At 42.4% G+C, this 23,208-nt stretch overlaps 2 protein-coding genes across 5 annotated transcripts in view; both read left to right on the top strand.

Annotated features, from left to right (window-relative positions):
• Nucleotides 1–197: 197 nt before the first annotated feature.
• On the top strand, nucleotides 198–2,444 carry LOC130686785 (AP-2 complex subunit mu). Its single transcript, XM_057509943.2, has 8 exons — nucleotides 198–334; nucleotides 692–895; nucleotides 975–1,137; nucleotides 1,203–1,318; nucleotides 1,387–1,754; nucleotides 1,830–2,063; nucleotides 2,134–2,245; nucleotides 2,307–2,444. Exons 2-8 carry the CDS (start codon nucleotides 719–721, stop codon nucleotides 2,439–2,441), a joined length of 1,305 nt encoding a protein of 434 aa, XP_057365926.1. The 5' UTR covers nucleotides 198–334; nucleotides 692–718; the 3' UTR covers nucleotides 2,442–2,444.
• A 1,184-nt stretch (nucleotides 2,445–3,628) lies between these two features.
• The window catches only part of LOC130686797 (calmodulin-binding transcription activator 2-like), a 38,363-nt gene continuing 18,783 nt past the window's right edge, over nucleotides 3,629–23,208 (top strand). For all 4 annotated transcript variants that reach the window (XR_009420565.1, XR_009420564.1, XR_009420563.1 and 1 more), the window contains exons 1-17: nucleotides 3,629–3,992; nucleotides 6,211–6,428; nucleotides 10,228–10,337; nucleotides 10,988–11,055; nucleotides 11,188–11,323; nucleotides 16,901–16,972; nucleotides 17,259–17,400; nucleotides 17,526–17,572; nucleotides 18,225–18,617; nucleotides 18,700–19,208; nucleotides 19,276–19,762; nucleotides 19,835–19,967; nucleotides 20,044–20,276; nucleotides 20,384–21,090; nucleotides 21,165–21,304; nucleotides 22,785–22,945; nucleotides 23,018–23,187. Coding sequence is in view for 1 of the 4 variants with exons in the window: in XM_059494183.1 (XP_059350166.1) it covers nucleotides 6,287–6,428; nucleotides 10,228–10,337; nucleotides 10,988–11,055; nucleotides 11,188–11,323; nucleotides 16,901–16,972; nucleotides 17,259–17,400; nucleotides 17,526–17,572; nucleotides 18,225–18,617; nucleotides 18,700–19,208; nucleotides 19,276–19,762; nucleotides 19,835–19,967; nucleotides 20,044–20,276; nucleotides 20,384–21,090; nucleotides 21,165–21,304; nucleotides 22,785–22,945; nucleotides 23,018–23,187 (3,650 nt within the window). In the remaining 3 variants the exon portion in view is untranslated. The remainder of the gene's footprint in view (nucleotides 3,993–6,210; nucleotides 6,429–10,227; nucleotides 10,338–10,987; nucleotides 11,056–11,187; nucleotides 11,324–16,900; nucleotides 16,973–17,258; nucleotides 17,401–17,525; nucleotides 17,573–18,224; nucleotides 18,618–18,699; nucleotides 19,209–19,275; nucleotides 19,763–19,834; nucleotides 19,968–20,043; nucleotides 20,277–20,383; nucleotides 21,091–21,164; nucleotides 21,305–22,784; nucleotides 22,946–23,017; nucleotides 23,188–23,208) is intronic.

Genomic DNA, 23,208 nt, shown 5'->3' with positions numbered 1-23,208 from the left:
ATATTAATAATTTAAATATACTAAAATTGAACTGAATCATAAATTTATTCCTAATCGCTCGACAAGTAATTAGATTACATAAACATGTAAGGCAACGAAGAAATAAAGCGCGAATTTGAAATTCGCTCGCTCTGTAGTACTCTGCCACCAAACGTTCGAATGTGGCGCTCTAAGCGCTTTGCGTACTTCAGCTGTTTTCTGTCATATGGATCGTCTTTCTTGTTAGTACTGTTACTGTCATTTCGCTCTGAAGTGACAGCACAAGTCTGCTATTAATCGAAATTTAATATTCAATCAGAGACAAGGAAAAACGGACTGGTGACGCGTCTTTGAGGTAATATACTATTCACTTTTGTTTTTTTTTTGTGGCAAAAAATTGCCTTGATTCAAGGTAAGAAAAGAAATTGAAAACGGTGGTTCCATTGGGTAATGCGTGAGTCGATTGGGAGGCGTTGCTTGGAATACCAAAGGCCACCGGTGTTTAGTCGGGATATCCTGTGCAATAATCAAAAGATCCGTGCGTGCATGGCAACCTTAGATAACTGATGTGTTCAGAGTGGGTTGTCTAGTTCCTCTTATGTACTCTGTATTGACAAAGATAGATCCCCTTGTATCAAAGATATATCATCTATTTGTGTACCTGCTGTGTTGTCTGACATGTATAACTATATAGCTATTTTCCTCCTCATAGGTTTGTTGCAAACTTCAAGATTTCATCATGATTGGAGGCCTTTTCATCTACAATCACAAAGGAGAGGTCCTAATATCCCGTGTTTACCGTGATGACATTGGCAGGAATGCAGTAGATGCTTTCCGAGTCAATGTTATTCATGCAAGACAGCAAGTCAGATCACCTGTCACTAACATTGCCCGAACATCTTTCTTCCATGTCAAGGTATAATTCATTTCATATCTAAAGATATTTTAACGTTTTAAGCCCAGAGTTCAATGTACTGTCTCCTATTGTTGAACAGCGTGCCAACATATGGGTTGCAGCCGTAACAAAACAGAATGTCAATGCATCCATGGTCTTCGAATTCCTCTTGAAGGTTACTGATTGCATGCAGTCATACTTTGGCAAGGTGTCAGAGGAAAATATCAAGAACAATTTTGTTCTGATTTATGAGCTTCTGGATGGTAAGCAAAAAGCAATCATATTTTTAGAAGATGAGTAATAACTTATTCTCTTGTATGACATTAAGAAATTCTTGACTTTGGCTATCCCCAAAATACTGATACTGGTGTACTAAAGACATTCATTACTCAGCAAGGCATTCGGACGCAAACAAAAGAAGAACAGGCCCAGATTACATCTCAGGTAGAGAGTTACTATTCAATAAAAAATTACCAAAGTGCATCAGAATTAACACATCGAAAACATTACAGGTGACAGGCCAAATTGGCTGGCGCCGCGAAGGAATCAAGTACCGACGAAATGAGCTTTTCCTTGATGTACTGGAGTACGTCAACCTACTGATGTCACCTCAAGGTCAAGTACTTTCAGCCCATGTGGCTGGCAAAGTAGTGATGAAATCATACTTGTCAGGCATGCCCGAATGTAAATTTGGCATCAACGACAAAATCATCATGGAGGCCAAGGGCAAACCATCGGCAGATGACTCGGCTGCTCGCACCGGCAAGACGGCCATTGTCATTGATGATTGTCAGTTTCACCAGTGTGTCAAGTTGTCAAAGTTCGAGACTGAGCACTCGATTAGCTTTATCCCCCCTGACGGAGAATTCGAGCTTATGAGGTCAGTGACCTTTCTGTTTGCAGAAGATCTTTTTCTTTGAATTTTACAAGAAACTTTTCTTCCTTTTTGTTCCAGGTACCGAACGACCAAAGATATTTCGCTACCTTTTCGAGTTATCCCGTTGGTGCGTGAAGTGGGACGGACAAAGATGGAAGTCAAAGTGGTTGTCAAGTCCAACTTCAAACCTTCGTTATTGGCACAGAAAATCGAAATACGCATTCCAACGCCGCTCAACACGTCTGGCGTTCAACTGTTGTGCATGAAAGGCAAAGCCAAGTACAAAGCTTCTGAGAACGCCATCGTTTGGAAGTCGGTTTTAAACTTCTCTTTAGATCAAACGTTGGGAGTTGGTATTAAACTTTGGTGTTGATATTTACAGGATCAAACGGATGGGTGGTATGAAGGAATCACAACTTTCGGCTGAAATTGAGCTTTTGCAAACCGATACGAAGAAAAAGTGGACTCGACCCCCTATTTCCATGAATTTTGAGGTATTTTCTGAAATATGTCACAGGCTTTCGATTGTATCCATGCTTGCATTTTTTGTCGTAGGTTCCATTTGCACCATCCGGCTTCAAAGTCCGATACTTGAAAGTCTTTGAGCCCAAGTTGAACTATTCTGACCACGACGTTATCAAATGGGTGCGTTACATCGGACGTAGTGGCCTCTACGAAACGCGTTGCTGAAAATGACGAGAAAAAAGCCCGATTTATTTCGTTGAAGATGAAACTCATCTCCAATCTGTTTCTCCCTCATAATTAACCCATCATTTACTGCTCGTTCATAAGAAGAAAAGAAGAAGAAAGATCTTTGTTAGTCTCATCTTATACACTAGGTCGATGTTGCATCTGCTGAGCGGTGCGAGATGAATCCTGCAAATGGAAAGTAGCTCGGTCTGTTAAGTTTCTGCATCATGAAGATCAAATTCTGTTTGGTTTATTCAAGCGCTTGTACTCTCATCCCCCCTCCTCCTTTTTCATCCGTGTTGAGTGTGCGTTTCGAGTACGTCGTCGGAAATCTTTTCCCTCCTCCCTTTCCCTTTATTGTTAGAGCGAAGAGAGTAACATTAACCCCACAGCATAGTCGTTTTGACTGGATTGCGTTACTGCCGGATTAGCAGTTCGCGTTCTCTCTGTGTGTGCGCGTGATTTATATGTTACATGTTTTGATTTACCCAGTTTTTTTTTGTCTGTGCACATTACATTAGGCGGATGAGTAACTGAGCCTCCACCGTAGCTGTCACTTGAGTTGCTTGCTTGCCTCTTCTTCGTTTGGGAAAGCGGAGGGCGAGCCAGAAGCGAAATATGAATAAAAAAAATGGGAGTCGACAAGAAGTTGTGGTTGACGGGAATCCAAAGAGATATGAGCGTGATGTCATGTCGGACCATGTCCGTGTTACCCATAAATGGTGACGAATCGAGATTTGCCAGATATAACTTTTGTTCCTTTCACGAGAGAAGAGTTTTACTGGGTCCTCAACTTTCGTACGACACGAATAGAATAATTTTCACCTACATGTATAACTGGATGCTAAAAGAAAGAAAAAAAAAAAATTCAATCATCCCAATCGTTCATTCATGCATGCTTCGTAACGTCTTCCTCGTATATTCGTTTTTCTGGTCGACTGGGAGGAACGCTCCATCGATCCTCTTGTCGAACTAGGACAAGGCTCTTTTACCCACAAATCCATTGACTTCCCCCTATAACGAGAACGTAAGAGTCCCTGTCATGAAATGGATGAAAGATATGACTAAACTGGGGAACAAAACCTCTGTACTGGGCTAGAATGCTGAATCTACTATTGATTTACCCTTGGAGTCTTGGTGTGTGGATGTTTCCGTCGTGTTTCGATCGTCTGCCGCTAGTTGCCTTCTCTGGCGCTGTAATCGCAACGTGTATTTACCATTTTATTCCAACTCGATCTGTCAGTCGATAAGACGAGTGTAAAAAAGAGAATACTGAAACAAAAAAGTGGAGCGTGTGATCTTTTTAGCCGTTAGAAATAGAACCTTGTTTTTTTGTATATGTTGTGGCCCCCTTCTTTGTAGTCGGAATGCTCGGAGTGGGCTGAAAATAATTTCATATTCACAGACAGACGTGGATCGATTCACCGCCTGATAGGTCGTAGTCGAGACGAGACGAGACAGAGTTTTAAAAGAGAGTCATCTGTTGAAAAGCAAAAAACGAGAGGACCTCATTGAAGTGCAGTGTTTGATTACACAATAGCATATCAGCAGGTAAGAAAAAGACTTTTAGCACCTAACTTTCATTTTGCACGATTTCCAGCAAGCACTTGTTCGCAGTTATTGTCACAGAGCACATTCTAGATTACTTCCCTGATTATGTGTTACCTGATTCCTGGTGTGTATTGGCTCTGAGAACTTTAATCGTAACAAATTGTTGAATTTGGCCATGGTAGAATTTAAAACGATAGTGTCAACTTGTACAAACATGACCCAAGTTCAACTTCAATCAAGTACTTGAAGTGTTTGAAGCCTGTGTAACAAATGATATAGGCTTTTAATATGTGTCATCAGTTTGGCCCATATTATGGATTCTAATTGGATGCTGTGAACGGTGAAACCCGTCAGCACGACCCTCAAGTGCCATAAATCGTTATTTCGTAGCCTTCGGTCTTATGTTTTATCAAACAACCGCTGATGCTAGTAGTTTTTGAACGGTAAGGAGGGGAAAAAATGTTTTATGTGGTATCGTTCTATATTGTACTCATGCTTTTGGACTCGTGCTTGCATGCTTATCGATCATGTTATCCTCCACTCAACATTGGCCGTGCAATCGCTTACAGGAACGTGTGATGGGTCGTTTCTAGCCGGCAAGCCCTATATAAACCGCTCTTATAATATAACCTAAGTGTGAGAGGGACTTTTTACTGGTTCTGTTTTACTCGTGTCCGTAAAAAAAAAGTTAGACGAGTTGCCACTGTGCTGCTGCTGACGTCGCCGTCTTATTCAGCTGCCCCGCTTGTTAATTGCATTACTCGGCGAGCTAGCTGCTGCTACTCGTCTCTCTCTCGCTCTGACTCTTTATCTCTTTCTCAGCGTAGAGTATATGGAACTTTAGGTGGCCACACACACACAAGGACACACTCAGTGGGAGGTGCTTGTATAGTAGAGCCCATCGATCCGGATTCGGTTAAAATAGATAGGCCAGTAATCAATGAGGATTAACCAAACGGCCATAATCCTGGGTTGAATGGTCCCGCCTGAATAGACACTCTTTATAAATACGTTGCAACTGCTTCAGCGTGTTTAGATTTTCGCGAAGAATAAGTAGTCACTCTTTTTTGTTCCCGTCCCCACTGTGTTTCCGTCGCGGATCGCCTAAAGAGACACAAAGAATCCAAATCAACTGGACCGTGACAGGTGATATCGCCCATCCACCAAAATGGACGGATATTCCCGCCCACTCGAAAGATTCTTTTAATTCATTATTTCTTTCTTTCTTAAGTGCCCACATGATTCTCGACCTCCATGTTTTTATTTTCGTTTTATTTTTATTATTATTTTTTTTTTTTTTATAAAACAAATAGCTTAAGCCTGATGCTCCCTGGCACAGTGCCTCTATATCTACCTCGTATGTATCAATCTATTTTCGAATCGCGTGTGTGTGTGTGCCCTCCTTCCCTTTTTTTTTTTTTTTTTTTACAAACACACAAACCGACTGGCCATTCTCTTTCTCTCGCAGGATCCATTTTCTTTTTTTTTTTTCTATTGATACAAGGGCCATCATCAACTACACCAACAACAATCTTCTCGGCGGGAGGGGATGGCTGAATGCACTCGAGGAAAAAGACAAAAGAATCACCTCATTCCGAACGATGTTGTGTGTTTTTTTTTTTTTAAGTCTATGGTAGGGGGAAAAGAGGCAAAAACAAAAAACTTTTGCCAATGGGTTTGGCTCATTTTTTTTTTTTTTTTTTTTTTTTTTTTCTGGTTGTTACTTCTGGCCGTCACTCCCATTCGGAAATGTTGGAAGAACAAGTGTGTGTCTGTTAACGCGATTGATTCTTGTATCTTCGGAAAACCATTGCCTTCTTCCTCCACCTTATCCTGTGGGCAAGAGAGGGGAGGTTGATGAGAGTGTAGGGTTTCTTTTTTGGCCCATCCAATTGATTGAAAACGAGGAAGAACGAAAGACGTTCGTGACGAAGAAAGGGTCTGAAGTAAAAAAAAAAAAATCGAAGTCAAGAGATCACGCGTGTTTCGTGCTGGAAGGCTTTTCTCTTGACGTTTGGACGTTTCCTAGCACAACTGTCATCCACCCTCTCTTTCCTTACGAAAAAAAAAAAAATAAAGGGGAGGGATTTTTATTTTATTTTGTTATTCTTAGAAAATGTTGTTGTGTAGTTGGCAGCCATTTTTTATTGATTCATATTTTTGTAAGTTACATTGGGGTTGTTTGGTCTGACAATGTTTATTTTTTTTTTGCTTTTAGATGGAGCGTCGCTGGAAGATGGCGTGATACACAAAACTAGACAAGAAGAAGAAGAGGGAAGTTATCGTCGCCAAACATGAATCTGATCCAGCAGCAGCCATCGAACACTGGCGAACAAGGAGTCATTGAGAACAAGATCGTGGAACAGCCATCGTGTTCCAGACAATCCTCGCAGGACGATGTCGACAGTTCTCCAGCAGTTGGCGTCAAACCATCAGGTCGGTTTCCCCTTTTTGATTTTTTTTTTTTTTGTTTGTTTGTTTGTTTGTTTTTTTCAATCCAACGAAAATTTGTTTATATGGTAATGTGGATCCACTGCACATTGTTGTGTGTGTCGGATGGGTTATACTCGATTGTAGAAAAGGCTAGGGCAATATGGAGGAATGAGTTGAGAGCGTGGACAGAAAAGACACATAGAAGCTCCCGTCCCCATCCGGCCATTTTGATTGGTGAGGCGGTCATCATAAATCTCACGTCACGGAACGAGGGTAGTCTCTCCCTTTCCTACCCACCACGCGATTACCATACAAGCGATGTTTGCGTGTCGGCTTCCATCAGCGTTCCGTTTCTCTACTGTCTCTCTCTCTCCAGGCCGCTTTTTTTTTATTTTTTGTTGCCTCCACCTCTTAAAAAGGAAATGCACTACTTGGCGGATAAAGTTCCCTCCTGATTTATTCCGCGCACTTCCAACACATAGAGAGAGAGAGAGAGAGAGAGGCACACAATTCTACTACACTTAGCTATATCCCTCCCTTTCCTCCATTCTTTATTTATTTTGTCGCCATTTAATTACTTGGTGTGTTCTGTATTTGTTGTCAGACACACACACACACACACAACAATCAGCAGGATGTTTTTAATTTCTCGTATTTTTCTGGGGGGGGGGGGGGGGGGGGGGGGGGGGGGGGGGGGGGGGGGGGGGGGGGGGGGGGGGGGGGGGGGGATTCAAGTGTGTGTGTCGTCATCTCTCGCCTTTGTTAGTTTCTTTTTCATTCGTTCTCCTATTGTTGTCGGGTGCGGAACGCATGGGGTTTCTTCACACTAAAAGTCACGATTGCGTCTAATTTGTTGACGCTCGAAGCCTCTTCACTTTGGTCGTGGACGGAGGGGGGGGGAGCAAGGTACTTGGACAGGAAGTAAATCCGATTCTCCCATTACATCGTCTCAATGCTTAATTCCTCTTTTCTCTATATATTCCATTCCGCTCTTTTCTTTTTTCTTTTTTTTTTTTTTGCCAATAACAAAAGAAGACGCCATTTGTTTTGACTTGTTTGATCAATCGCCTTTTGCTATTATCAAATATTTTTTTTTTTCTATTGTTCTAATCCTTTTAGTATTTTTTCGTTTTGGGATTTCTGGTTAAAAGTCCGCTCACTAAAAGTAGATTTGCGTTTTCTTTTTTTTTTTTTGGAGGAGGAGGAAAAAAAAAGTTTCACTTACAGAGGAAGGCTTCGTGGCCATTGGTAGAGCTTTTACGGATTAGGGGAAAATGGCGGAACAACGGCGGCCGGGTTGGAAAATTTTCTATGCGTGCAATTATCCAGCCGTCAACGAGGCGGGCTGTGTGTAGGCCTCTCCTTTTCTTCGATTCCGGTTTATTTATTTATTTTTTTTATTATTATTATTTGGTTGCTCCATTAAGCTGGAAACCCTTTCAAGTTGTGACGTGTGCGGCCCCGCCTTTCGCTCTTACCCCACAGCCGGAAGAATAGGAAACGAAGTCATCCACGTTTAGGCTCTTCTAACACACACCATATCGGTGGGAGGGGGGGGGAAGAAAAATGAACGCTGCAATTGCATATCGCGATTGATTTAAAAAAAAAAAATGTGTGTGTGTTCTCACTTTTTGATATGCAGAAATACGTGGAAAAAAAATGTGGCATTTGCCTTTTGTGAGTGGGTAGTCGTTTCCGCGTTGCCACAAGCGTTTCTTGTGCCATGTGTAGTTTTTTTTTTTGTTGGATGGCCTTTCCGACCGGCAAAAGAAAAGTGAATTTCAGAGAATGAGAATAAAAGAAAGTAAATAACTAACTAAGGAGATCTGTGGGTTTTTTTTGTGTGTGTGTGTGTGGCCAACTCGAAACAAATGCAATCGGATCACTCCGTCGTCTTAGAGTAGTCGATGGCTGGGCTCTCCTTTTTTCTTCTACATACTTTTTTATTTCGATTTCTTTTCTTCCATTTGGGGCCGTCCCATCTATCCCTCCATCTCTAGTAGGCTTCTCTTTCTCTCTATGTGTGTGTGTGTGTGTGTGTGTGTGTGTGTGTGTGTGTGTGTGTGTCAGTGTGTAGTCTATTGGGAACGAAGAAGACCCCACCCGCTGATCCGCGCATGGGCCTCCTTTCAATTCCTCCGCCAGCTCCCCGGGCGCGCGCGTGTGTGTGTCTGTGTGTGTAAACGTGAAACGAAACAAGTTGAGACGGGAACGAGGCACTGGATCGGGTACCACCGACCGGTACGGTACTCTTTGCTTTGCCGTCGTGTTTTGGAACTTTTAAATTTCTTTTTTTTTTTTTCTTATGTTTTGCGCGAACCGACGCTCTTATTCCAGGAGGTTGTCGTGATTATGAAATCAAGACAATCATAGCGGTGCTTGTTTCTTTACACACACAACGATTGCGCGTTGCTTTGAAAGTGTCGAACGTGTTCTGTCGGTGTCGGTTTTTTGTTCAATGTGTGCCCGTTAGTTGCACATCGTTTTTCGTCTTTCACGATTCCGCGTACGGCGCAACGTAAACTGAGGGACGACAGCCGAATGAAGTTGTCAAACTTCCCGTTGCCACGTTCGGCTGTCAACAAATCACCGGCTTCTGCAACAGCACTGCACAATCACAATAACAAATCGCGTTGTAAGTTTGATTTTTTGTTGTTGTTGTTGTTGTCGTCACCGCCGGCCGTAGATTTCGAAAAGAGGCAACGTCGCATAAGGTTGAAATTGAAAATTTTTTTGGCCCGATGTCATTGAGCGCGTGACACACGTTTTCTCGTTATAATTCTTGGGCTTCTTCGTGATGGCATCTCGAGTAGTAATGGTAGTTGTTGTTCTTTGGGTTGTAGTAGTAAGGTAAGGAGGAGGAGGTGGACAAAAGGGAGGGGCGGTGAATGTAGGTTTTGTTTTTTGTTTTTGTGTGTGTGTGTGAGTATGTGTATCCAGTATTTATATACCTTGACGGGTTGTGGGGGTTTGAGACTATTACCACCACCACACATAAGCTGGGCGGGTTTCCGGGGTTAGCTTTGATGGGAGAAAGAAAGAGAGAGAGGGGAGGGCGTGTGCGTGTTGGAGAGCCTCAGACTCTCACTAGCAAATCAATAATAAACGAAAAAGGAGGAAAAAAAAAAGAATAAAATAAACGAGAAATGTATTTTTTTTTTTTTTAAATAAAGAAAAAGAAAAAAGGGATGCCCCCACTCACACGGTTCAGTCAGCCGGAACAACTGGAAGAACAATAATAATAATAATAAAAAAGAAACAAAAATCTAAACATTGTTGTGAACTCACGCACCATTCGCATTGTGATCCGGATTTCTCAATGTTAAGACCCTTGTTTTCTTTCATTTTTTTTTTTTTTTTTTTTTTTTTTTACTGGGAAAGGGGGTTGTTGTTGTTGTATGTTTTTGGTTTTGTTTTTTTTTTCCTTCCGTCTGTTTCGATCTGTCTGAAAATTCCGTCACTGTCTTTTTACATTAGAATCGAAAGGGTGGAAGAAGTCGTTTTGATTTCTTTTTTTTTTCTCTCTCTTTGTTGTTGTTGTTCGACAACGTGCACAATGGACTCGCCATTGCAACTGTCACGAAACCGTTGGAAAGTTACAACATTTGCGTTCGCTGTCGGGATCGTAACCCTTTGCAGAAGAGTTTCAAACGATTTTTTTCCCATTTCTTTTTATCTTTAATCCTTTCGAATTTTTTTTTTTTTTTTTTTTTTAATTATTTTTTTTTTTTTTTTTTAAATATATTGTGATGAATTCATTTGAATTTGAAAACTGATTTTTCCCTGTGTTTTGTTTATACAGTGAGCGATGACAACGGGATGAATCCGCCCATCAATCTCCCCGCCAGCTTGGAGAGCCTACCGAGGGCCGAACACTTCCCTACACAGAGGCATCGCTGGAACACCAATGAGGTATGTGCCTACATTATTGTTATTTTAAAATCCGCGCTCCCCGAAGAAAATGGTCTCGCATTAAACATTCTCAGTACAACAACAACCGAAAACTCGTTAAAACGTTTGATGGAGAATTCCAATGAATCGCATTCCGAGCTCATTGGAACTTCTTCTCAAGTGTCGGAATGGAGAGGAGTGGGGAGGGAGGGTTGATGGCTTCATTGTTGTATAATATGCATACCGGACAAGGACACACCCGGTTGACTCCCTCCCCTCTCTTTGCGCCATGCTCTAACGCGTCCCTCTCACATATTTATTTTTTTTTTCATCCGTTATGGAACATTGGCCCATTCCTCCCCCCTCTATCCTGTTTCATTGTATGCAATATACAGTATGACCCTAGTCAACCTACCCCTCCCTTTTTCCATGGTGTGTGCAGTTGCTGCCTTCGCTTGTCCATTCAAAGCGCTGGATTTAACACACTTCTTCTCCCCCCCCCTTCTCACTTCAACAGCCTGTCGTCCAATAGCGATCGAAAATGATGACCATTCGGTCAGTGTTTGGTCACAAAACGTAAACTCAATTCCTTTATTCTTTTTTTTTTTTTTTTTTATGTTGATTGCCCCGCCTATCCCCTGCCATCGTGGACAATGAATAACATCGTACAGGAGATTGCCGCCGTGTTGATCAACTTTGAACGTCATCCCGAATGGCTCTTCAAAGAAGTCAAAATCAGGTGATTTATTTCTCAATGAAAACATTTATTTATTTATTTATTTTTTTTTTCAATTAAAAAATTGGCAGATAGTTTGATAAATATTTGTTTTAATATCGTGCTTTTATTTTGATTTGGGTGTATAATTTTCAGACCGAAAAGTGGCTCGATGTTGTTATATTCGCGCAAGAAAGTGCGCTACCGTCGCGACGGCTACTGTTGGAAAAAGCGCAAGGACGGCAAGACGACGCGAGAGGATCACATGAAACTCAAAGTGCAAGGAACAGAGGTGAGACATTTATTATTTTTTTTATTATTCTATTCCTTCTTTTTTTTTTTTTTTTTTTTTTTCTCCCTTTCGTCGGATGTGTTTGTCCAAACGAACGGGACAGACGCCTCAGGGTTAACGGGAATTTTTAAGAAAGGATTGGATGATCCTATGCGAGTGGGGGTCTCCCCCTACACCCTACGTTCTTTTTAAATCTTATTATTATTATTATTTTTTTTTTTTTGCGAAACGAACCACTTAAATGTCTCGTCTCTTTTTGTGTGGGACACGTAGGGAGCTATTCTGATGTTTATCGCTGCACAACAATCAGAACGCGATTTTTTTTTTTTTCGGTGTGTACATCCTTTTCAGCGTGCAATTGGGACTAGTGGCAGCGTGTTTTTCTTCTTCTTTTTTTTTTTTTTTTGAATAGTCGTTTGATCTCGTCTGCCATAGTCGTCAATTCCTTTTCGAACTGCTTCGACACCCGCAAACTTTTCTTGTTTTTTTTTTTTTTTTTCCTTTCGCGAGATATAGAAAAAGAAAAAAAAAGAGGGAAAACTTTTTGTATTGAAGGTGCGTGTTTTTGTGTTCATCTACGGCAAGGTGATAAGATTCCAGGACTTTTCTTCTTCTACAGCTACACACACAACTAGTAGGCTAGGTATTATAACACAGACACATCTAATATCCCAGAAGACCTTATGGGGGAGAGGTACAGTCGAGAGCGAGGATGTGCCGCTAGAGGATAGGCCGTGGGGATGAAAAAAAAAAAAATATATATATATATAAATAAATAACAAAAAATGAAAGGGAATAAGGTCAAGAGTCGGAAAAAAAAAAGAGGAAAGACTTTGTTCTGCTCGTTTAATGTACTACTTTACTATAAAGTAACACACACACACAGACAAGACGTACAGGGGTAGGAGATGAGATGGGCAGGATACGGGAGGTTGTAATCAGCCGATCGATGATGTTGTAGTCGAGGGAATAGGAAGCGTGCGGAATATATGTACACAAGACTCTGTTACGGTGTTACGGGAATAAGTAAAAAAAAAAAAAAAAAAAAAAAAAAAAAAAATAAGAAGAGGAAGGAAGGAAGTAGGGAAAAAAAAAACAAACGCGCATGTTTAAAGATATGCTGCTCTTGACGTCCTATTCCTTCCTTACTACTCAATTTCATCATTAAAATGCATGGCGTCCCCGTCTCGGGGATCTTTCGGCTTGCCATTCTGGATGTACACGTTTGTCGAAGACGTAGCGTCATAGAGACACACACACACACGAGGGGCAGCCCCAAATTCGTTTTCCCAATAGGCATTTTGTATTGACGATTTTCTCCATTTTTTAGTGTGTACTTGCCGCTCTATTGACCGTGTATATCTCTTGGTTGAATTTAACTATTAGTAGATATCGCTCGTCTTCGAAATCCCCCGCGCACAACATCAAATAGCAACAAAACTTTTATTTTATTTTTTTCTCTTTTCTCTCTGTCGGAACATCATCAGTTATTCACTTGGATTTCTCGGATTGGGTGTAGTTTTTGGAGGTTAGAAAAAATCCCTTTTTCGCCCCATGTGGAGCCAGCGGGGGCCTCTTCTTTGGCCAGGCTAACGAATCAAAAGTTTTCTTTTGCTTGCCTTTAGGGCCATGATGATGAAGGGTTTTGTGTGTGTGTTACAACTACTGGGGGAAGGGGGGATAGCATGTGGCATGGTTTATGTAATAGCCCATTTTCATTGGGAGGGAGGGAAAAAATCCAACAAGAATTGTCCGCGGAGAATAGCATTCATCATGTCCAGTTGCTGAGCATTAAAAGAATCTGGGTACTCCCGTTTCTTTTCGTGTTTATGAGCGAGAAGTCTCACGTCCGCAATTACAGTGCGACCGCACGACCCTCCATGTACATCAATTGATTTCATATAATGTGGAACTAAAAAAAAAAAAAAAAAAAAAGGGCGAAATTTCTTATTTTCAAAATCCTACTTTTGTCTGTCACAAAGAAAGAGCAAAAAATGTTTGAAAAAAAAGGGGGGGGGGGAGGAATGTGTCAATCAAATGGAAAGGAAGTCGAGAAGAACCGGCGGGATTGGAAGCGCGGGATTGTGCGCGAATCGCTTCAACAAACATGGGAGCGTGGCGGAGACGGGGGGGGGGGGGGTTACACAGTTGCACCATTTTACTGCCTCAACGACTGCCGTTTCAATTTTGTTAGACGGCCGAGTTGCAACGCGACAACAACACGACGTCGTCGTCAGGGATTTTGAGCTCCTTTCATGTTTCAGCACCGTCTTCTTCTTCTTCGCTTTCTTTTTCTATTTCTGTGCATATACAGACACTCGGTCTCGGACGCCACGGCCTTTGAAATGTTTCGTTTCCTTGTTGTTTTTTTTTTTTATTCCTTTCTCTTTCTCAATCAGAGGTTTTCCGTTCGTGTTACAAACTCGCCAGTTTGCCTCTACATCTGTCTGTTGAACTCGTCGAAGCGTTTCCATCGAGCGTTCTTGCTCACAAACGTCCCTCCGCCTACAGAAGGGGGGGGGGTTCGCTTGACCTTTTCGAGACGTGTATAGTTTTTTTTTTTTTTTTTTTTTTTTTTTTGTACTATCTTTTATAGTTTGGCCCCGTTGTCCACTATGAAAAGATATTGTAAAATATCGCTTCGAAAAATAAGGCCAGACCCTTTTGCAATTCAATTGGCTTTTGTTATAAGATTCCCCCCCCCCCATTGCTTTTCCCTTTTAAAAATAAATGGGGAAAAAAAAAGTTAACTAAAGGATAAAAGTAGAAAGAAAAAAACTAAAATGAAAGTTGTGAGCATTTTCTTTTAACTCTGAAAAAAAAAAAGAAAAGAAAAGGAAAATGGCATAAGGAGGGGGTTGTTGTACCACCGCTAGGTATAAGTCTCTATGACGGATCCACTTTGCGATGAACAACAAACAATAGTTTTCTGTTTGTCTTGTTTTGTTTTTTCTTCGGAATGGAACCCAATTGTTGTTGTAATTAAATTTCTACATCGCTCTCGTGCACAGCCAGGGATTTACATTTTTAATTTGATTTTCCCAAGAATTCGTTTTTTTTTTTTGGAGCAAAAAAAAAAAAAAAAAAAAAAAAAAAAAGGGCTTACTAGAACAACATAGACGACTTGAACTTTGTGAAATGTTGTTCTTTGCATTCGCTTCCTGAGCTTGTTTTTTGTTTTTTTTTTCATACATAATTCCAAGAGTATTGGCAATAGTTGTTTTTCCTCACGAGTATGTCTTGAACAGACATTCCAGTAAATATTGTACGTAGGCTCTTTGTATACGTCGTTATCGATTGAAAAAAAAAAAGGAAAAAACTTTTGCTGCTTCGCTCCTCCATCTTCATCCTTTTAACTTTTTAGCTGCCGGGGGTCTTTTCTGCTCCGTTTAGAATCTATTCTTTTTATTTTTTTTTGGATTTATTTATCTTTTTTTTTTTTCCTTTAAATTTTACCCATCGCAAACCCTCCCTTGGTTTTTGCTCCGTTCGGATCAAACGTCCTATTCCCCCTCCCCCGTCTTTCCTGGGATACACACACACACACATAACGCATACGGACATTGTCGGAAACTGGATTTTTATGGCCTTTTACACGCTCTCAGCTCCGGGCAGCGGTAACGATCTCTTTTGTTCTACTTTTTTTTGTTTTTTCCTCTCGTCCAAACTCATCTGAAAACTTTGCAACAACACAAAGTCCAACGTTCAGCCCACCTTCTTATATGCTCTCTCGCAGGATCCTATATAGAACATAGAATCCTATTCGTGGGGCAAGCCTTAAAAGATCATTCCGACCCCGCCGTCCCCTGGAACCCCATACGTCTACCTTTTTTTGTTTTGTTTCTTGTTTTTTTTCTGAGTTGTGTTATTGATTGTCCGGAACATAGGATATCTGCGATCGTAGCCTTCGTCTAGTTGTATAACAGTCAAAGCGGTTTCTAGTGCATGTGTGTGTGTGTGTGTGTGTATGTTATGTCATGCAAAAAAAAAAAGAAAACCGGAATATACGAATTCCGCTTTTTTTTTTTGTTTGAAAGGAGGGCACACTATGTAGATTAAAGATATGTATATAATCGGGTCTGTTTCATATGATTAGGATCTTAGCCAGGACGATTTGAGAGGGTGGGTGGCGGGCGGAGGGGGTCTACATAGGGGGGTTTGCACGCGAAGAACATATCATTGAATCAATGCCAATAACAAGATATGCTCGTATGTACACAGACTACTATATGACCTCCCCCCCCCGGTGCCTTTCCTACACTCGACTGGCTTCCTTTTTTTTGTGTGTGTGTGTGTGTGTGTGTGTGTGTGTGTTGTTGTTTTAAGTCCAGGCGAGACACATTCCTTTGAGGAATTCTAGTTGCAGCATTGCCATACGAACGAGACTTTCGTTGAAAGAAAATCGAAAAGAGAGAATCGAGTCTCTCGTCGAAAATGAAAACGAATGGCGGATGTAAAATGAAAAAGAAAAAAAAACAAGAACAAAAAAAAAGGGGGCGAAAGATTAAAAATAGATCGATTGGCATCGGGGACTGGAAAAGTAAACAAGAAAGTAAGTTAGCTCGTCTGCTCTCTTCCCTGTAACCTTGTCAAATGGCCACTACCCCCTGCCGTTCCAGTGACAACTGGACGACACGGCGAAGAGACACAACAACGTGACACGTTCGAAAAAGTCGTGTAACACACACACAAAAAAAAAGAGAGAGATAGAGATCCCAGAGGTGTGTCTGTGTGTGTGTGTGTGTGTGTGACTTGACAAATATTTGGGTCCGAGGGCGGGAGGATTGAATCAGCACTCCCGTTGTCCCGTCGTGACTCGCCTGTCCAATGATGAGAACAAAAGGAACGTTGGGGGTATTACCTCTACTACCACTACCCTGTACTGTATATATATATATATATTTATATACTCTTGGTAGACGTTAACGACGTCCCAACTCTCCCACCAAAACTCATTCTAATATACACACACACACACACAACAACAACAACAAAAAAAAAGGTGCTGGAAATAGCTGGTGGACCCCGGATGAGGGGGATGCCATACGCCGAATTCTACGGAGTTCCACCATTTTTTATGTTTTTGTTTTCTTTTCGTGATGATACCGTTTACTTGCGTTGTATTTGTTTTCGTCTCTGATGAATGGCGCCCACGTTTAGAAAAGACCGTGTGCTGTGCCCCCTATTTGATATTGTCAGATCCCTCTGGCAGCGCCTCGTCCTCCCCCTGCGGATGGCGTCAGAAAAAAAAAGACAATTGTAAACAGAGGATGACATTTTTTAGTTTTGCGCTTGAAATAGCAACGGAACACGGACCAATGAAAATGACAAAAAAAACATTGGCAACTGTTCATCCGAGAGAGAAAAGGGGATTTTTCAAATTTCTGTTTTATTTGATGAAACGGCTGGCAGACTGAAAAAAAAAAAAATAATAATAACAATGTCCAGCTGGGATATTGCAATGTCACGGCCCAGTTGATGCTGGCGTTTTATAACGTTAACATTTTCATTTTACAAACGCGTTTATTGAAATTGTTTTTTTGTTTTTGTTCTTGTTTTTTTTTTCTAATATCGCAGTGCATTTACGGCTGTTACGTTCATTCGGCCATTCTGCCCACTTTCCATCGACGATGTTATTGGCTTTTGCAGGTAAAAAAAAAACTTTCTTGTTCGTTTGACATTTTAAAAAATGCAATTGCAATTATTACCACTAGTTCGTGAAAGAAAAAAAAAAAACATTGTAACAAAAATAATGTCCACACGAAAATGAGTTGATTTGCGTTTTGCATGTCAAGTTTGACGATCGATTGATTTGTTTTGCCCACATATTTAAAGACTGATGACTTTTATGGCCCCTCCTATTGTATAATCTCTGATGGAAATGGAAATCATTTGTTTTGTTTTTTTATTATATGACATGGACGGAACGAACTAGAACCCGGACATTGTGCTGGTGCACTATCTGAACGTGCCCTATCCGGACGACGCCAAACTGTTGGTAGTTGCCAGCGTGTCCTTGTGGGCCGAGCGCAAGGAATGGAGCAAGGACGAGCTCATTTCGCAGTTGAGACCGATGTGTAAGTACAAAAAAAAAAAAAAAAAAAAAAAAATCAATATTGATTATAAAATTGAATGTCTGCGTGTTCTATTTTTTTAAAATTCATTTCGCCTTTTTTTTTTTTTTTTTTTTTTTTTTGGACAGTTTTGAGCCAGGACGAACCCAATTTGAACAACGAACTGGAAGTCTCTGTAAGTTTGCATACGTTTATGTTTTAACCCACCTTTCATTTAAATCTTTTTGTTTTTGTTTTTGTTTTGATAATTGGCTCTGTGTGTAATGGGGATCAGCTGGTTTCTCAAATTCCTTGTTGCCTCCCCCCACTTTCTTTTTTTTTTTAATTCTACCCATTTCTCGCATGGGCGAATAACGGCCAGGCTAAAGTGCTATAGGGATAAAGGTCTTAAGTGCATTCTTATAGCCAACCATCCGAGAGATGCTTTGGATCAGCGCCCGTTTATCTTTTATTTATTTATTTTTTTTTTTTTTGTTGCACGACGTTTCATTTGCACAACACGCTCCATATCACATAGCTGTTTTTTGTGAGTCCTTATTTTTTTTTTTTTTTTATATTCGGATTCGTTGCCTCTGTTACGGAAGAAGAACGAGACTAGTGATTTCCGCCTTTTTAGGTGACGTCATCCCTTCCGGTCGGTTGGTTCCGCTCGAACAATGCCGGCAATTTAATGCCACCGCGTAATCATTTGATGTGTGTGTCTCCTTTGTTTAACGAAATGATTGCAAATTGTTTGAGCGATGCCATCGACGCGTGTGATTTCTCCTTATTTGTTTTGGATTGAGATTTGATTTTTTCATTTCTGTTTACGTTGAACTTTTTTTAAGACGGCCGAAACGGTGGAAGCCATCGTCAGCCAACTGATGGAGAAACAGAGACTGGCCCGCACTGGTGGAAGCGTTGGGGCCGTTCCGGTGGCCGTCAACGGACACATTTCGAACGCACCTCAACGCCAGCAGCAGCAGCAGCAACAACTTCAGGGTGTAGGTGGTGGAGGAGGTCGGGTTGGCAACAGCAGGACATCGGCCAACATGGAAGCACAGGTTCACCATAATCACAAAGTTGGTGCGGATGCGTCGAGTCTGAACGATTTGGCGACGGGCCATAGCCTTCCACATTCCCTTAGGCGGCTCTCTAATGGCGGGCCAGCAAGTTCCTTTATCCGATTAGAGCCACGACCCGCTGCATCACATTCCAGCAACATCCAGCAACGTCAGACGGTGTGTGAAAAAACAAACATGTTTTCGTTTTTTGAAACTTTGATTTTGTTTTTTGTTTGACCATAATCATTTCCGTATGTAGACAACGCCGGCAGATACTGCTGGGCGGACGGTTCCGTCTGCCAGGGCGGAGACGGCCAATTTCGGTCTGGGGAGAGGTGGTTCGACGCCAACCTCCATGCCTTCGTCGTCGTCATCATCATCGTCATCCTCTTCCGTCCCATCTTTCCACGCCGAGCAGATCCATCATCACCCGGAGACGCCGCAATGCCAACAGCAGGATCATCAGTTGCAACATCAGCAGCAGCAGCAGCAGATGATCAGCGCCAAACAGGAATCGCTCGATTCCAATTATTATTATTCTTCAAATAATTGCAACAATGCTGGCCAACAGCAGCAGCAGCAGCAGCCGACTGCCCATCCTACCCCTCCTACACCGGCTCCCGTCCCCACCATTAATCAGACGGCGATGAATTTCATGGATCATGGGAGCGGCGATCAAGGCAACACGTTCCCTTCGTTCTACTCGCTTGTCAGCGCCAATAACGCCACCAGGCGGGCCGACGAAATGCTTTCCGGCCATGGATACAGGTCTTTAATTCATTTGAATTTTGATGGATGATTAGATTTAATCTTACGTCTATTCATCTCCCAGTAGGTTGCCGATGGATTGTCTGTTCAATGAAACGCTGGACCTATCGCAGGACGACATCCAGCGAACGTTATCGGCCAACTTGAGTCACGAAACGGCTTTTCACTGTAGTGGCGGCGGAGGTGGTGGCTCAAGCAACGATGGCGGAGCCTCTTGTAGTGACGGCGGATTAGGCAGATCGATCCGATCCGTTGAAACGACGGCCGAAGATGATTTGCTAGTCAATTTAGACGCGTTCGACATGCTGACGGAATTCTCGGATTTGGATTGCCACGACACCATCGACTCGCTCATCTCAATCCAGACGGGCACGGCAGGCGGAGGACGAGCCTCCGGGTCACCTTCCGACGGATCGGATGGCAAAGACATGAACGGCATGAACGACAGGATCCATCAGCTCAAAGATGTACCCTCTCCATCGACCCTGTCTACGTCCGGTGATTCCATGCTGACATCCATTACGGATTTCTCTCCGGAATGGGCTCCGACTGAGGTGCACATTTTTTGTTGATTTAAAAAATGAATTATTGCATTTTAATTTGACGTTTTGTTTTAAATTTTCAAGGGTGGAAGCAAACTGCTCATTACAGGATCGTTCTGTTCGCCAACATTGAGCGGCCCTTACAGCGTCGTCTTCGATGGAATAGCAGTCCCGGCCGTTTGGGTCCAGTTGGGAGTCCTTCGCTGTTTTTGCCCCCGTTAGTATTATCAGTGACGCTATTTAAAACTTTGTTCATAGTTCAAAAATGATTAAATTAATATTGTTTTGGCTAGATCATAGTCCTGGAAGAGTGCAAATGCATGTGGCCCGTCAGGGAATAGCCATCACGCAATCGGCCGTCTTTGAATACCGTCAAACATCTGCCGTCTCGAGTTCATGTCATCCGGAAGGATCAACCGCCCAATGGACGAATTCGCTTCTGACATTGTTGGTCGGCCGGCTGGAGTTTCTTGGATCCCATTTGAACGTCCAAGGATGCGGCATCGATCAGCTGTTTAGCAGCTTGGTAAAAAAAAATAAAAAAAAAATAAAATAAAATAAAATAAAACGCGTGTATCCATCGATCTAACGTCATCACATTCACGCACGTTTTTAAATTTCCAAAATATTCAGAGGGCCTATCTGGAGAGCGGCGAAGTGGAATTACAGAGCGCCGAAGAGCAGTTGGTGTCCATCTGTCGCCAGTTGGTGACGAAACGCTGGCGGGTGAGCCCGCAGCAGCCGGGCGAAGATGCCACGTCGTCCAATGCGAACGGGACGCATCACCAGCAAATGAACCTACTCCACCTGGCGGCCGCTTTGGGCTTGTTGCGCGTTCTCTGCACTCTGCTCAATTGGCGACTGGAGAACTCGTCGCCGGCGCTAGAACGCGAAATGAGCCCGCTGGCCAACGACCAGCAAGGTTACACTCCGTTGATGTGGGCTTGCGCCCAGGGCCACCGCGACGTCGTCGCTCTGCTGGCCCAATGGGATCCGTCGGCCCTCAACGTCCACGACCGATCGGGCAAATCCGCCTGGGACGTCGCGCGTCAAAGGGGCCACCACTCCCTGGCCGAAGAGCTGGAAACGCGCAGGATCTTGTCCGTCCGACGCTCAACGGCCGAGCCTCCACTTCCGCCGCCATCGCTCGTCCAGCTCAACAAATCGAATTCCACCAGCAAACCGGTCGAGTCGGTGGCCGCTCGCCAGATGTTGCTGGCCAAACGCTCATCCGTCGATTCGGTGCCTAACAATAACAACAACAACAACGAGCCGGCCGGAAATAATCACCAAGCATTCTGGAGACGGCCCAACGCGGCCAAAGCTCATAAGCTTTCCAGGTACCGTAATTTTCTTCAGATATTTATGACGATTGATTTTAAATCTTATGTCAAAAAAAAATGTTTTGTAACAGGGACGATCGCAGTTATTCGCTTCCACTGGGCGGAGCTGGCCAGGCTTATCCAAGCGGCCGCAATAGCACGGGCAGCAACGTGTCGTGCTTGGCTCACGATCCGTCGCCTTCGCCGCACACGATGGATTCATCGAATCCATGTGAGTGTTTGCATTGGTTTATTTTATTTTTTATTCAATTTTTTTCCTCCTTTTCCTTTTTCAATTTTCTTTCTACACACTTTTATATGAATAGTTCTTTTTTTTTTTTTTTCTATTGGGGATCGGTGGGGGGGGGAGATGGACATTCGGGAAAGACTCTGGGGGGTGAGGTAAACTGGTTGGTTAAAGCCGGACGTTTTCACTTTTTTTTTTCAAGCATCGTGCTTGTGCTGCCCTCTGGTTTGATTTCAAACTTCCCTTCATTTTTTTTTTTTTTTTTCATCGGACCAATTTTTTTGAATTTGACTTTCACTAAAAAAAAAAAAATAGGAGAGAAATCACGAACGACCGACCTAGCGTTTAACTTTTTGTTTTTCCGCTTGAAATGCTAGTGGTTTTTGGAATTTTTGGAATTTTGGAACACTTTCTTTTTCTTGTTTGTTGTTGGGTTGTGTTTTGTTTTTTCATTCCCATTTTTTTTTAACTTTTTCAAACTATTTTTCATCATCTTCAATTTGTTATGACAATACTCCCCCTTACCACGAATTTCGAGAAAGAAATGAAAGACGCGAGAGATGGGCCGTCACGATTGAGCGTGCGGCCAATTATTTGTACATATTTTGAAGCACAAAAAAAGAAAGAGGGAAATGTTTAATTAAAAAAACAAAAAAAAAAACAAATGAATTGCGCGGGAGCAGCTTCTTTGAACGGCGGCTCGAGCTACGATGGCGGCCTGGACGGCCTGGGCGCCCGATGTTACAGCCCTTACGTCGACATCGAATGCTTGTCCGACGATGGATTGCTCGTCGACAACTCGTCTTGCTCCTCCTCAACCCAAGCTGCTCCCTCCTCGGCAGGTAAGCTTGGCGCTGCTGCTGCTTTCTCCCTCCGCCCCCCGACCTCCGCTATCCATTTCCTTTTTCAAATCCATCCTCCACCCCACACACACACACACAAAAAAAAAGAATTACAATCGTCTGGGAACCGACGCAATGACCGATCAACCTGTCGGGGTTTATTTTTTCAATTGTTTTTTTTTTTTTTTTTTTTAGCTTCGTTTGTGCTCACGCTGCATGTTGTTCGCATGTTTTGCTAGACTCTTGGGAGCATGATGAACGGAGTTCTTATTCCATTCAGCTGCACGGGAATGCTGGAAATCTATTTACAAGGAAAGGCAATGAAGAGAACCACAAAAAAAAAAAAAAAAAACGAATTGCCAATGGCTTCTTTTTGATCGGTGCTTTTTTTTATTTTTTATTTCAACGATAAAAAAGAAAAATAGCTATTTGTTTTATTTTTTTATAATTTCTTAACGTGACGCCAGGGCGTTTCTCCAAATGTCTCGAATTAAAACTAACTGTATAACTGTAGAGGAATTCAGTTAGTTCAAACAATGTTGTTCTTATTTTTGGATGTTTTATTCCTTTTTTTTTTTTTTTTTGACCCTTTCGTCCGGTGGCGTGATTGGCTGTCATTTCAGGCGGGTCCCGATCAGCAGCAGGAAGTGGCGTCCGACGTGAGAGCATCAACTCGATCGACCTCCATCAGCAACATCTGTCGCCGTTGACGAGCATCGAGCAAAACACTCGCGTCCTGACGCTGGCCGAACAAATCATCGCCGCCATTCCGGATCGCATCAAAGTACGTCGTTGTATTTTTTTTAAACGGATCTCAATCACGCAATCATTTTTCTGTTTGTTTATTGCTAAATAGAACGAAACGGAAGACATGGTGGTGGGCTGGAGTCCGTGCATGGAACTGGAGATCAGCAGCGTCGTCAGCGAAGTGCAAAGCATCGAAGGTTCCATCGATTTGGCCATCATTGCCGACGCGCCTCCCGACGCCAATGATTTGACGTTCGAATTTAGTGATCAACAATACAGGTAAATCTCCCTCTGATTTGC

Source organism: Daphnia carinata, chromosome 2 (genome assembly GCF_022539665.2).
Source record: "Daphnia carinata strain CSIRO-1 chromosome 2, CSIRO_AGI_Dcar_HiC_V3, whole genome shotgun sequence".
Classification (NCBI taxonomy): domain Eukaryota; kingdom Metazoa; phylum Arthropoda; class Branchiopoda; order Diplostraca; family Daphniidae; genus Daphnia; species Daphnia carinata.
This window is presented reverse-complemented; position numbering and strand designations above follow the sequence as displayed.

Excerpts from the sequence above, each read along its gene's own strand:
- LOC130686785 (XM_057509943.2), top strand. The coding sequence starts at position 719 with ATGATTGGAGGCCTTTTCATCTACAATCACAAAGGAGAGGTCCTAATA. Across the intron at positions 896-974 it reads CATCTTTCTTCCATGTCAAG|CGTGCCAACATATGGGTTGC; the intron begins GTATAATTCATT and ends ATTGTTGAACAG. Across the intron at positions 2,064-2,133 it reads GAGAACGCCATCGTTTGGAA|GATCAAACGGATGGGTGGTA; the intron begins GTCGGTTTTAAA and ends TGATATTTACAG.